At 55.7% G+C, this 13,899-nt stretch overlaps 2 protein-coding genes across 4 annotated transcripts; one reads left to right on the top strand and one right to left on the bottom strand.

The window, feature by feature from the left end:
- Positions 1 to 472: 472 nt before the first annotated feature.
- Positions 473 to 5,720, bottom strand: LOC309619364 (uncharacterized protein; the record flags this gene model as incomplete). The annotated part of the gene is made up of 3 exons (XM_082374468.1): positions 473 to 4,191; positions 4,478 to 5,605; positions 5,659 to 5,720. The coding sequence occupies 3 exons, from the start codon at positions 5,718 to 5,720 to the stop codon at positions 4,023 to 4,025; spliced, it is 1,359 nt and encodes a 452-aa protein (XP_082230594.1). The 3' UTR covers positions 473 to 4,022.
- ARHGDIA (Rho GDP dissociation inhibitor alpha) lies at positions 5,178 to 9,194 on the top strand. Of its 3 annotated transcripts, none has more exons than XM_082374296.1 (6): positions 5,178 to 5,289; positions 6,816 to 7,032; positions 7,135 to 7,218; positions 7,483 to 7,559; positions 7,640 to 7,703; positions 7,828 to 9,194. In XM_082374296.1, the coding sequence occupies exons 2-6, from the start codon at positions 6,843 to 6,845 to the stop codon at positions 8,025 to 8,027; spliced, it is 615 nt and encodes a 204-aa protein (XP_082230422.1). In that variant the 5' UTR covers positions 5,178 to 5,289; positions 6,816 to 6,842; the 3' UTR covers positions 8,028 to 9,194. The 3 variants fall into 3 exon arrangements, with proteins under 3 accessions (XP_082230422.1, XP_082230424.1, XP_082230423.1); XM_082374298.1 differs by lacking the exon at positions 5,178 to 5,289 and adding an exon at positions 5,535 to 5,771 and having other exon boundaries at positions 7,828 to 8,099; XM_082374297.1 differs by lacking the exon at positions 5,178 to 5,289 and adding an exon at positions 5,803 to 5,965 and having other exon boundaries at positions 7,828 to 8,099.
- Positions 9,195 to 13,899: the final 4,705 nt, after the last annotated feature.

The raw sequence follows: 13,899 nt of genomic DNA, 5'->3' as shown, positions 1-13,899 counted from the left end.
CGAGCCCTGGTCCGGGAAGATCCCACATGCCGCGGAGCAACTAAGCCCATGCACCACAACTACTGAGCCTATGCTCTAGAGCCCGTGAGCCACAACTACTGAGCCCACGTGCCACAACTACTGAAGTCTGCACGCCTAGAGCCCGTGCTCCGCAACAAGAGAAGCCACCGCAATGAAAAGCCCACCTGCCGCAACGAAGAGTAGCCGCCGCTCACCGCAAATAGAGAAAGCCCGCGTGCAGCAATGAAGACTCAACGTAGCCAAAAAAAAAAGACAGTGCCAAATGTTGGCAGGGTGTGCCCAACTGAAACCTTTTCACATTGCTGAAATGTGAAAAGGTACATCCCCACCTTGGAAAACATGGGGAATTTCACACTTGGCAATCTACCCAAGACAAATGAACAAACGTTCATGCAAAGACAGCAAATGTTCACAACAGACAAAAAGGAAACCAAAAAAAAAAAAAAAAAAGGAAACCAAAAGTGCATCAACTGACAAGTGGATACAAACAGAATATGCTATACTTACACAATAAACAGGACAAAATGCATTCTACGCTGTAGATGGACTGCAAAACATTAGGTGAAATCACAAGACACCAGAAACTACATATTGTGTGATTCCACTTACAAGAAATGTCCAAGAAAGACAAATTTACAGATGCACAAAGCAGGACAGTGGTTGCCAGGGTCTGGGGGGGAAGGGGGGCTAGAGTGGGCATCAACTACAAATAGCTCAAGGGAAACTTTCTTGGCGTGAGGATTATGCACCTCTACAAATTTACTAAAAAATTCTTGAATTGTAAACTTTCAATGGGTGGATTTTGTAAATTATACCTCAGTAAAGCTGCCTTTCTATGTCATTAAATATTTTTATTTGAATAATGTAAAAAGTTTTAATTACAGGGTTTTTAAATTAATATATATTAATATTTACTACAGTGTAGATGTTCTGGGGCTGCTCAATGATCTGCTTTGCTTTTCAGATCCCTGTTATGAAAACGTTTGATATTGTAAAAGTGCCGAAATAAATGTTCTTGCAACTAAACCTTAGCACACAGCCATGGTTCTTTCCTCAGAACACTGTTAAGGTTCAAGGTGTACTTTCATAGCCCTCCCCAGCCCCGCTGGGCGTTCCGGGTGTGGCCATGCTTGTCACATCTCTTAGGTTCTTTGCTAATTTGATAAAAGGTTCAAAACAGCGTCATTCCTCCCTTGTGATGGTGCAGAAACATGTCACATTCCAAGGGGTCCAGCTCCTGCAGGTCCAACCTGCACCTATGGAAAGGATGAAGGGCAGGGACACAATGTCAGCACTGGGTATGGTGTTGCCAGCCAATCCCAGTTGTGGGAGACTCTAAGGACCAGTGATCCTGGTCCTTCAACAGGACACTGCACAGAGCAGAGAGGATGATCCTATTAAAGAAGACCCTAACACAACTAATGCAATGTATGAAGCTCTAACAAAAAGTAAAAGAACTCAGTACAATCAAGGAAAATATTGGTTAGATCTTGATATTTAAGAATTTATTATATTTTCTTGGTTGGTATTCCAGGTACCTACTACTCCTTAAATTACTCCAAAATGTGGTGTGAAACAAACACATTTTACTATGGTCACAGATTCTGAAGGTCAGGGAGTGAGACAATCTTTTCGTCTGGTGCCACAAAGCAGGTCTTCTGGGTCTTCAGCCCCAATTTTCAGATTAAGAGAAGCCACACCCCCCAGCCTCACCCTCACCAGTCTTGACCAGAAGCCATGATGGGATGAGACTTCTGGGGGTCCTGGGAGGCAGAGAGTGTGTTTTACACAAGAGGGTCACACATCCTTTGCTTCTATTCCCGTTGAGAGGTGGAATCTAACTCTGTTATGATGTGATTTCTTTTCTGTTATGATTCCTATTCATCTTGTGTGAAACTTGTAGGATTTGAGCTATGTTAAGAAAAGTTATGTAGTTCAAAATGGAGTCACACTGGCCAACGTGAATCGTCCATGTTAGTTGTTTTGAAATGTCTGTTGTAGCACTGCGAGTATCTTAAGTGATAAACTAAGAGTGTTACTTTAGATAAGAAGTTTGATGGATGATGTATGTCACTGGAAGAGAAGGAACAACTGACAGAGTGAAGACCCCTCCCCCAGGGGGCGGGTAACTGTTGCTCCTTAAGAAGAGACCACTAAGCCCAGTGACTTGAAGACTCTTCCCTGAAGGACCCGACTCCACGTTGTTGAGAGCTGTTCCAGCTTTTTGAACGTTGCCAGAGGCCCTGTCAGAGCAGAAGGCAACTTCCCACTCACACTTGTCTCAAGACCTGTGGCCAGACCAGAGATGTGCTCGTGCTGAGATGCCTCCTTCTCAGACTTCTCCTTGGAGTGGTTCATTACCCCCTTTTCCCTACTTTGTAACTGTGTGTAATAAACTGAGCGATTTGTGAATTGAACGTTGGCTACTGTTCCCTACATCTCCATTCCTGATTCTCACCTGCCCTTACTGCTAGGTCGTGCCCTTCCTTCACAGTAGACAGGCCTCTTGGAACATTTGCTCTTGGAGTCCAGCGGCCAAAATCCCATGGGAGTTGTGTGGGCGGTCCTCGGGCCAACAGCCCAGGCTGTTGAAATGGGGCCATCTTGACGGCCAGTCTTCATGGCCAGTCTTTGTGGCTGCAGCACGACCGAGCTGATTACAGCTGCATGAAAGCCCAGCCCTCAGCCCACAGAATAGGAGAGAACCATAAACCGCTGCTCCAGGCCACTGCGTTTGGAGTGGTTTGTTTTTAGGCTGCGCCACGCGGCATGTAGAAATATGGGATCTTATTTCCCCGACCAGGGATCGAACCCATGTCCCATGCAGTGGAAGTGCGAAGTCTTAACCACTGGACCTCCAGGGAAGTCCTGGAGTGGTTTGTGGGATGACTGTACTGCTATTATTTACTCCCACAGGATCCTTTTCTTTTTTTAATTTTTTAAAATTTATTTATTTATTTATTTATTTTGGCTGCGTTGGGTCTTCGTTGCTGCGCGTGAGCTTTCTCTAGTTGCCGCGAGCAGGGGCTACTCTTCGTCGCGGTGTGTGGACTTCTCACCGCGTCGTAGGCTTCTCTTGTTGCAGAGCATGGGCTCTAGGAGCACAGGCTCAGTAGTTGTGGCACACGGGCTTAGTTGCTCTGCAGCATGTGGGATCTTCCCGGATCAGGGATCGAACCCGTGTCCCCTGCATTGGCAGGCAGATTCTTAACCACTGTGCCACCAGGGAAGTCTGGATCCTTTTCCTTAGAAATAAATACATGCTGAAATATTTATGACATTTGACGTTTGCTTCAAACTTGCCGCATGTGTTAAGGAAATGAGGGCACACAGGATTGGACACGAGCTGGTGGGTACCTGTTGAAGCTGGTGATAGGTCCACTGGGCTTCATAATCCCATTCTTTCTACCTTGGTCCATGTGGTGGGCCGCCTCCTTGTCCTCATGTTCCTGTGCTCTCCTCTGGTGCTGTACTGGGGAAGGTCTGTGTGACCAGCAGAAGAGAGCAGAAGCGATGGCACTTCTGACACTAGGCTGTGAGAGACACTGCAGCTTTGTTTTTGGCACTTGCTGTTTCCCTGGCTTGCGTTCTCTTGCTGCACGCAGGATCTTCGTTGCTGCATGCGGACTCTTAGTTGTGGCATGCAGGATCTAGTTCCCCAACCAGGGATTGGACCCTGGCCCCCTGCATTGGGAGTGCAGTCTTGCCCACTGGACCACCAGGGAAGTCCCTCTGTTTCTGTTTCTGAGGCCTCACTTGGGGGACGCCAACTGCCTTATAGAGAGGCCAGAAGCTGTGGGCAGCGGGGAACTAAATCCTCCAGCCAACAGCCCGCTGCAGATCCTTGAGACCAGGTCCCAGGCTCACAGTTGACCACAACCTCACAAGACTGGAGACGGAATCACCCCGCAGATAGTAAATGCTGGTCGTTTTAAGCTGCTAAATTCCAGGGTACGTTTTTACCCAGCAATAGGTGACTAACATAACAAGTTCGGTATTTTTCAAAAAGCACTTGGGTTATGGGAAAGCAAACTTTTGCTCAACCAGCGATTCAGCAGTGCAGCAGGACGGCTGGCTCTAGCATCGCGGTTTTCAGTGGCAGGAAGCCTCGGAAGCACACACCGAATAAATACCATACTGGAATGCTCTGTCTTTGGCCAACTCAACTTCCTACACATAAAGGGGACAGTGAGACTCTTAGATACAGAAAACTCGCAAACACCCCTCAAAAGTTAAGACATTTCTAAAAGATACCAAGGTCAGTATTTCGCATTAAGTTCTATGGCCTAAAAGGCCCTCCTACGCGCAATCTAGGGGTGTGTTTGTGATGAGTCTGGTGTTGAGCATTTGGGGGCTCAGACCCCGCGAGGAGGAGGAGGAAGCGGGGTGCTCGGCGGGCACTGGCAGCACGGGCTCCGCCAGACCCGCCACATCGGTCACAAATCATGGGCCCCACCTGGAGCTGCAAAATGCTCCCGGGTTGAGCGCATGGGCAAGTGTCCGATACTCGCCACGCGGCTGAAGAACCCGGGTCGGCCGTGGCGTCTGGGCCAGGAGCTCCGGGCAGAGCGACCACATGCTGACTGGTCTGGAAGAAGCAAAAGGTTCGGCAGGCGCACCGATCCCTCTCCTGGAAGGGAGCGCTAGGCCGACACCCGCGGATGAACGTCCGGCGGTAACTTCCGGGAGGCCAGACAGCGGCGACTGGCGCGAAGGCCGCCTCGGGCTGGACGGCGGCCATCCGCTGACCCCGGCTCCTAGAGAGGAGCAGCCGGGCCCGCTTGTCCTCGCAGAATGACGGCTGCGTACCCACAGAGGGAGGCGTGGCCGTGGAGGGAGACGCGCCCGTTGACTGACAGACGCGCGTTCCAGCACCTCGCGGAAATGCCACGCCGCGCCCACGTTCTGCGTGGGGCTCAGCGAGACTGTGACACTGCCCCGCCCCTTCAGCTTGCGGGCTGACTCCTGGGGATGCCCGGGTCCAAAAAATGCCTGGGGCAAAGGGCGCAGAACCCCCAACGGGATAGGCCTCCGCAGACGTCCCCACCGTCGCACCGCCCACGCGGGACGCGCCCACGAGGCCGTGCTCGCAAGATGGCGGCGGCGCGCTGACGCCAGCCCCCGCGCGCATGCGCTCTCAGCAGCCCGCCCGTCGCGAGCGGAAGTCGCGTGACCCCGGAAGTGGCCGGCCGGGCGCGCGCGGGCGGGGCGGCAAGGTTCGTCATTCTGTGTGGGAGGGAGCGCGAGAGCGGCGAGGACGATCCTCCGGTGAGCGCGGGCGGCGGGGCTGGCGAGCGCGGTGGGCGCGGCAGGCGGGGCGGCCGCGGGGGAGGAGGCCGGGCCCGCGCCTTTGTTCTCGCCGCCCGCCCCGCCCGCCAGCCCCGCCGAGGGGGTCTGCGCCGGGCGGGGGCGGCATTGACAGCGGGCGGTGGCCCGGGCGTAGGGCGGGCCCACGTGCGGGTCGGGGGCGCTGGGATCCGGAGGCGGGGGCTTGGGTGCTGGGGGCGGGATCCGGGGGCTGAGCAGGTCTCTTTTGTGGTCGCCGCTCGTGCCCAGGGCCCCCTCCCCGCTGGTGCGCGCGGGCCTGGGCCAGGCCGGACGCCCCTTCCCTTGGGCGGTTAGGTCCACGCGCCCCACCCCACGCGCCGGGCCGCGCCCGGCCCAGATTGCAGGCCCTGCGGAAGTGCGGGCCGCGCCATCGCACTTAAAGGATTTTGTCGCCTGCGGCCGCGATTGAGTGGCGTTAGAGCGTGAGTCTTCTAGAGGAATTCCAGAAGAAGCAGCAGGGAGGTCTGCAAAAGCGGGCCGGCCCCACCCCGCCTGCGGCGGCCGGGCGGTTCCGGGTCCCTAGCGGCCCTTTGTAAGATCTGATCCTCGCGCGGGTCCCGGTCTTGGCTGTCTTTATTGGCAACTGGTGGCCCTGACCCACCTTCTGCACCGCCAGGTCAGATCTGAGCGGGTTTCAGATACTCCTCAGGGATTCTAGGGGGTGCGACGGTCATCCTTAGCGAAGGAATCCCAGTGGCTGCCCCATCGCTGCTCCTCGTTTTGTCAGCACTGCTGCGGGCTCTTCTGGGGCAGGGTCCGGAAGGAGGGTCCTGAGACTACCACATGTTTGCAGCGGTTCGCAAATTCTAGGTCTCAGACCCTCACAATTGGAGATGTGGTTGGCAGATACTTAGGGTCTCTCATGCCATTTTAGGACTTACCTGTGAGACTGAGGTTGGCCTTGTCACGTGAGCTTTAGGAGGATCCTGTGTTTGAAGGGTGAGACAGAACTGACCCGTATCTTGCACAGAGGCTTTGGTTTGCAGCTAGGACGTGTCCGAAGGAACCCTCTGGTTAGAGAGGACCCAGCAGGAGGGGTCCCTTGAGGCAAGGGCCTGGGCAGTTCAGAATAAGCAGCAGGACTTCGTCCTGATGTTGCCTGGTGGGACCAGGGTGCTGCTGCTTCCTGGGCAGCAGGGGAGCTGTGCCTGGTCTCCCCTAGGAGCAGGCTGCAGGTTCCATTTAGCTCTGGGTGCTGGACCTGGGGTGGGGTCCCCTGAGGTGGGCAGGGCAAGGAGGTGAGTGTGGCCCCTCTGGGCCTCAGGAGCCAGTGTCTGGGCCCTTTTCAAAGTTCTGGCTGTCGTTGCTTTCCTGTTACAGAAGGTGCACCTCTCCTTGGGCTCAGGTGGGGGCTTGGCCACCTGCAGAGATCTGACGCAGATCACCTGGGGGACCTGCAGAGGGGCAGGAGGGGAAACACTGTGTGTCCCTCGGAGATGCCACAGCCCATGTTACCCTGCCCACAGGTGTCCCAGACCTAGCTAGAGGTGAGTATGGCTGAGCAGGAGCCCACAGCCGAGCAGCTGGCGCAGATTGCGGCTGAGAACGAGGAGGATGAGCACTCGGTCAACTACAAGCCCCCGGCCCAGAAGAGCATCCAGGAGATCCAGGAGCTGGATAAGGACGACGAGAGTCTGCGCAAGTACAAGGAGGCCCTGCTGGGCCGTGTGGCCGTGTCTGCCGGTGAGTGGGCCCTGGTGGGTGTGTGTGGACACCTGTCGCTTTTCTGGGTGTTTGCTACTATTTCCCCCACTGGTGAAACTCCAACTTGCTGTTACTTTGCAGACCCCAACGTCCCCAATGTTGTGGTGACCCGACTGATCCTGGTTTGTAGCACCGCCCCGGGCCCCTTGGAGCTGGACCTGACAGGTGAGTGGCATCTCTGAGGTTCCTGGCTGGGGCTGCCTGGCAGCCTGCTGCTTCCCCTAAAAATAGTTTCTTGGGGTGCTGGCGCCCTCTTGTGGGGAGCACAAGAACTGTAGCCAAGTGGTCTTAAAAGGCTCTGGCTTTGGTGTGGTCTAGGTCTGGGTTGCCAAGGGTTATGTGGGGGGGGGCGGGTGGAAGGAGCACCCCACCAGGGCCAGAGGCTGCCCCTGGCTGAACCTCCTAGTGTGGCGTTCCTCTTAAATGCAGGTGATCTGGAGAGCTTTAAGAAGCAGTCCTTTGTGCTGAAGGAGGGTGTGGAATACAGGATAAAAATCTCCTTCCGGGTAAGGAGGAGGCTCAGGGAGGTGCCAGGGGCTGGGGCTGGGGATCCTGGCTGAGCCCTGCTTGGGGTGCCTCCTTGCAGGTGAACCGAGAGATCGTGTCCGGCATGAAGTACATCCAGCACACGTACAGGAAAGGCGTTAAGAGTGAGTGAGGGTGGGCGCCAGGCCCGAGCCCCCAGGAGGGAGGTGGCCACCCAGGGGCTCAGGGATCAGGAGGGAGAGAGGAAACGCCCAGCTCTGCTTCCTGACGGCCTTTTCTGCATCGCAGTTGACAAGACCGACTACATGGTGGGGAGCTATGGGCCTCGGGCAGAGGAATACGAGTTCCTGACCCCCATGGAGGAGGCCCCCAAGGGCATGCTGGCTCGAGGCAGCTACAACATCAAGTCCCGCTTCACAGACGACGACAGGACTGACCACCTGTCCTGGGAGTGGAACCTCACCATCAAGAAGGAGTGGAAGGACTGAGCTGTGGCTGGGAGGTGGGCAGGGCGGGCGGACGGAAGGACGAACATGCCCCTCCCCACCCCTCCCGACCCCAGACCAAAGTGCTGACAGGGCCCGCCCACGCTGCCGCCACTCCCCCTGGTCTGCCTCCTGGCCGGCCTGTCTGTCCCTCCTCCACCCTTCCAGCCTGCTGGCCCCAGCCTCCTCGGTGGTCTAGTGTTGTTGCTGCTTCCGCCTGTGCTGTGGGGAGGGAGGTCTACACCTCCCCTTCTGTATCCCTTGAGGTTCCCCCACCGTCCTAACCCGACCTGAGGTCCTGGCAAGGGAGCCAGGCATTGCAGAGGGGCTCACGTCCCCTGGGCCTTCTCTGTTGCCCCACCTCGTGTTCTAGCACGCCCTCCTGGTGGGGGTGGGGTGTACCACGTGGGGCCTCGTTGGGCCGGTCGTCCTCCAGCTTTCACTTCTCCCCAGTCAGTCTATCCATCGCTGTCAGTAACCGTCTAACCATGATGCCTTAACATGTGGAACGTGTGCTGAGGGGGCGTCACTAATCTCCTAACCCCGTGTCTGCATGAGCATGTGGTCTCCCCCAGTCCCTGCCCCGTCTGTGATCCCCGTGGCCCGAGAAGGTGTGTGGGATGTGCTGCTGCTGCTCCCCGGTCTGCCTGGGCCTGGCCAGTCCCCCTCCCCCTGGCCAGGGCTGCGGGGACGGCTCCAGGGGCTTGGGAAAGCCAAATGCCAAACCTTGGGCGGCCTCCAGTCCCATCTGGGAGGCTGGGTGTCCTCACACCTCTGCCTTCTCTGTCCCGGTGGGCAGTGCCTAGAGCCCACGGCCCCAAAAGAGAGCCCTCAGCAGACAAAACCAGTGGCCAAGCCTTACCTGTCCCGCCTGGGCCTGCCGGCCTGGAGTCATGTGCCTGGCCGGTCAGTATTTATTGCCTCCATATGTGCCGTCCTCTGGGCCCACTGGCCTGCTGCCTCTGCCCCCAGGCTCGGTGCCATCATCCCCAGCAGGCCAACCAGGACCCAGCCAGGACAACTGTGGGACCAAGCTTGCACAGCTGGAGCCGTTCCCTGTGCCCCCCACCCCACCCTGCCCCTCCCCGGTCAGGCCCGGGCCTAGAACGCACAAGAGCCTGTCCTGCTTCTCCTTTTCTGACCGGGAAATAAACTCCCCCTAAGGAGCCAGGGTGTCTGCTGGTCGTCTCCTGGTGGGAAAGGGGAAGTGGGGCCCCATTCCTCTGCTACCCCAGGGCACCCAGAGGCCGGCCAGGGGCCAGGTGCAGTCGCCACTGCTCCTGTGGCTATTGAAGGAGAATGGGTTTAAAGCCCTTTCTTAGTCATGTCAGCCCGTGAGGCCAGTGCTACCCTTTCGGCTCTGTGGGTCCTGCAGGGAAAGGGCGGGGCACAGTCAGGCCCTGGGCCCGGTGGGGTGTCCAGAGTGGCTCCCACACCCCACTCATGGGCCCTGTGTGAGCCTCTGGGAGGGAACGCTTTCAGCCTCAGAGAAGAGGAATCTTGCTGAAGACTTGGGAACAAATGGGATGACTGGGTCGCAAGGGACCTGGGATAAGGACTCCAAGCTAGGTAGGAGGGTGGAGAAGTTGGCACCATGGGCAGCAGGGCCAATGGAGGGTGACATGGAAGGCTGGCCAAGCCCCTGTGCCCTGTAGGGCCAGGCAGGGCCAGAGGTCCAAAGGTGGGATTGGTGAGGTGGGGTGAACAGGAAGAGATGGGGATCCTCACTGCATGGAGGTACAAAAGAGCACCTAGGGAGCCCTGAAGCACTGCCAAGGGCCATGCGTACTCCACAGCCAGTCCCGCTGACCATCAGGGTTTCTTCAGGACCTTGGGGTAGCAGGGACTGTGCTGCCTCAGAGCATCACCCGCAAGGGCACCCAGTACCTAAGATGCCCTTTCCCAGCCCTGAGGCAGGAAAGGGCAGTTAGGAATCCCCAGCTCCAGAGTGTCAGTTCCAGAAACTTCTTTTTATGGCTCAATGCTGGTTGCAAAATCTCCCTTTGTGCTCTGAGCTGGTGAGAAAAGTGGTATGTGTCACACCTAAGCAGCCGCTTCCCTGAGCCCGCCTTGGCTGCCCCTCCCAGAGCTTGCCACTCTTCCCAGTGCTTATCAGTAGGGTGAGCCCTCCCAGGACCTTATCACCAGCTGGGGTGGACTCGGAGGTACCCTTTCACCCCCACCCGCAGGTCAGTGACCACATGTCATGGCAGGATGGCACCCACAGGGCTGGTTATCTCCTGGCCTTCCTTACTAGGGCCCTGGTGGGATTCTGGAGTCTGGGCGCTGGGCTGGGTAATGGGATAAAATGCCACTTCGTGCAGCAGCTGGCCCAGACGTAAATCCAAGAGCCATAGCCCCCAGCTCTGGAATCCACAGGGGTTAAGGACCCTAACCAGCCTCTTCCAGGACTGCCTGCCAGAGGCAGGGGGAGGCAGTGAAACTGCACAGCTCTGGGATCCGAGGCCCAAGGCCTTTCCCACTAAACTCAGACACAGCTACCTCTGAAACAGCTCTACCTTTGGAGGGGAAAGGCTCCCAGGTGGTGGCTACAAGTTTCAGTCTGCAGGAGCCCCGGGGCCAGCCACAGCTGCTCTAACTCTCCCTGTCCACCTCCTAAGTGGTCCAGTGAAAATCTTCAAACCTAGGGTCAGCCTGTGCTAGCAGCAGTTTGGTTTATTGGGCAAGGGCCTTCCGAGGCTCCAGCAAGCCAGAGGGCCTACTATTTTTGCTCTTGGATTTTCCAAGCTTTGGTTTGATGTGTGAACTCAGACCCCAAGTGCCAAGTAGTACAGACACGCTGCCAACAGCCAGGACTTTGTTCTGGTTCCTCCTCTGGTGAAGGATTACATGAGGTGGCACCTGCAGGACCTGCATGACGTGTCTCTCAGGTCCCAAGTCTAACCTGATCCTTCTGGTTCCACCCCAAACCCAAACCTGTCTGTACAGCTCAGTGCTGCTGGGCCTGGGCTCCCCGCCCTAGTGAGCCAGTGCCTGTGACCCTTCCTCTCCACTCCCTTCCTCTCCACTCCCTCCCTCTGTCCATGGCCCTAGTCATCCCCAAGCTTCTGCCTCCTCAGCCATCCCCTAGATGGACCCTTCTTCCACTGAGGAGAGTGGCAGTGGACACCAGGTCAGCGCCTTTATTGTGACTACTCACCAGTTATTGTAGTTTGCTAGAATCTTCTCCATGGCCAGCACTGTCATACTTTACTATCAGGGTCCACTTCAGTCCACCAGGGCCACGCTCACCACTGCACCTTCTTCCTATGTCCCAGCTCACCCATGTGTAGGGCTGTGTGGCCCATGGCACAGCCTTTGCCCCCCTGCTGCTGCTCCACAGCGGAAACCTGCAGTCAGGAGGACTTCCTGGGTGTCCACGAGCCTGCTGTCAACTCCCTCAATGCCTCCAATCGGGTTGAAAGGGAGTTGTTTTATTCTGATAACTTTTTTTGTTTTGTTAATTTTTGGCCACACCAGGCGGGATGCAGGATCTTAATTCCCTGACCAGGGATCAAACCCGCGCCCCCTGCTGTGGAAGTGTGGAATCTTTTTTTTTTTTTTTTTTAATTTATTTAATTAATTAATTTTTTTGGCTGCATTGGGTCTTCGTTGCTGCAGCGCAGGCTTTGTTGAGTTGCTGCGAGCGGCAGCTACTCTTCATTGCAGTGCGCGGGCTTCTCATTGGGTGGCTCCTCTTGTTGCAGAGCACACGGGCTCTAGGCGCACGGGCTTCAGTAGTTGTGGCTCGCGGGCTGTAGAGCGCAGGCTCAGTAGTTGTGGCTCGCGGGCTGTAGAGCGCAGGCTCAGTAGTTGTGGCGCACGGGCTTAGTTGCTCCGCGGCATGTGGGGTCTTCCTGGACCAGGGCTCGAACCCGTGTTCCCTGCATTGGCAGGCGGATTCTTAACCACTGCACCACCAGGGAAGTCCCCAAGAACTCTATTTTTGAGAGTAGTCTTTATCAAAATGTTTTATCACTCGGTTGTTCAACCAGTGTTTAATGAGCACCTTCTCTGGGCGTGAGAGACCCCTGGAAGACATCCTGAAGCAGCTGTGCTGTGTTCATAGAGATGCCAGAGCCACAGCCACTGGGGCTCTGCCCTCCAAAGGTGCACTCCAGTTCAGGGCACTGGTATGAGAGTGAACACGGCTCCATCGCCTCTTCCTAGAATTGCTCATGAAAGGCATGTGAGTGGCCTTAGGAAAAAGACAGATGCTGGCCTTCCCCTCAGGGCCAAGGCCTGCAGAGGCGTACAGTGAACCTGGCCTGTGTCCTGGGGGGAAGGATGCACCCCTGCACCTCACCCAACTACTGACCAACCCCAGAGACTGGAGACCTGGTGCATCCCCAAACCTGGCCTCCCTCCAGCTTTCTGGGAACCCCATTTCCCTGCGGACGTGCTTTGAGAAGGTGCATCAATGCAGGAAAGGCATGAAAATACCATGTCCTGCCCAGGGCAGAGCCCTGGTTTTCACAGAACAATGACTTGGCTGGGTCCACCTGGGCTGCAGAACAGTGGCCTGTCATCACCTGCATCAAGGTGTGTCCCAATTACCCTTGGCTTTGGCCATGGAGGCCCAGACTGAACCAGAGAGAGTCAACCACAGCCAGCAACTCAGATCCTTGCTCTTCTGCGTCTGGTCTGTTCTCTCCTTGGTCCCAGTATTCTCATCTTTTGTAACTACTTTACCGTATGCTGTGAGGCTAAGCTGCCTCCAAACCATCACAAACTAATCAACATCTTGGTATCTCTTCACTCTGTCCCTATCAGATGAAAAAACTAAAGTCCAAAAATTTAGGCATCTAAACTCTGATTTCAAGAGTGCCTCTGAAATCTAGACGCGGTACAAATGTCCCTTGTCTCAGACCCAAATTGTGGTCTGTAAATCGGGGTCATGGCAATCACGAAAATGTTGGGAGATAGGGCAGGAGATATGAGGCAATTCCCACCCCTTCCCAGAGAGCAGAGGGTGCCTGTGATGACTTATTTTGAAGCCCTGCTGCTCAGCGGGCCAGCACCCAGGCCAGGACCCCACTGAACTGGGGTGGAGGCCACAGCTGCAGAGACACATGTTCATAGCCTTTCGTTGCCTGAGGCCCAGCTCCTGTACAGTGCCTGCTGTGAGGTAGACAGGCATCCCAGGAGCTACAACCACCTCTCCCAGACTCTTGTTGTACTGGCCCTGGGGGAGGGGCACAGAGAACCTGGTCTTGACCTTCAGGAATTCATATTCTAGGTGAGGAAGTACCACAAAAGAGATGAGAAGACAGGCCCTCAGGAGCTACGTGTCAATAAATGCAAACTCTCAGAAGTACAAAAACATCTTTTTTTCTCTGTTTTACCATTTCTGAAATCAGGACATTATATAGCCAACGTGTACATTTAACGTGGGAATGTCCTCCTTTTTCCTGTCAAGTTATTAAATCGATGATGAGTCAAAATCAGTGGGGTTGGCATTTCACAACCGAGGAAGTGAACACAAATGAAGAAGAGAGTGTAGAGACGGGGGTGGGGTGGGGTTAGGGTTAGGCTTTGAGCTGTGAAGGAAAAGGAGCTGCTCCGTCCAGAGCCGCGCCGCCCGACAGGAGCAACATTTGGGCCACGTACGTTATTTTAAATGTTCTAAAGCCACGTTAAAGAAAAAAACTGGAAAAAAAAAAGCTTTAATACTTTTACTTAAGTCATCGTATACAAAATATCCCAACATGTCAATATAAAAAGTCATCAAGGGAATATCGTACACTTCACACCCGTCCTCAGTCTTGACGTCCGGTGCGTGTTACGCTCACTCCCAGTCACGCTGCCCGGCCGCATTTTAAAGCTCGGTGGCCGCTAGCGACCCCCCTGGTGGACGGCGCGGGTCTACCCGGGC

This window comes from Balaenoptera borealis (assembly GCF_965194805.1).
Source record: "Balaenoptera borealis genome assembly, chromosome: 20".
NCBI classification, from domain to species: domain Eukaryota; kingdom Metazoa; phylum Chordata; class Mammalia; order Artiodactyla; family Balaenopteridae; genus Balaenoptera; species Balaenoptera borealis.
Note: the sequence above shows the minus strand (reverse complement) of the source record. Positions and strands in the feature narration are given on the sequence as shown.

What these genes read in the sequence shown, in the direction of transcription:
- ARHGDIA (XM_082374296.1), top strand. Translation starts at nt 6,843, where the DNA reads ATGGCTGAGCAGGAGCCCACAGCCGAGCAGCTGGCGCAGATTGCGGCT. An exon ending in CCGTGTGGCCGTGTCTGCCG is followed by an intron (nt 7,033 to 7,134) that starts GTGAGTGGGCCC and finishes GTTACTTTGCAG; the next exon opens with ACCCCAACGTCCCCAATGTT. An exon ending in GTACAGGAAAGGCGTTAAGA is followed by an intron (nt 7,704 to 7,827) that starts GTGAGTGAGGGT and finishes TCTGCATCGCAG; the next exon opens with TTGACAAGACCGACTACATG.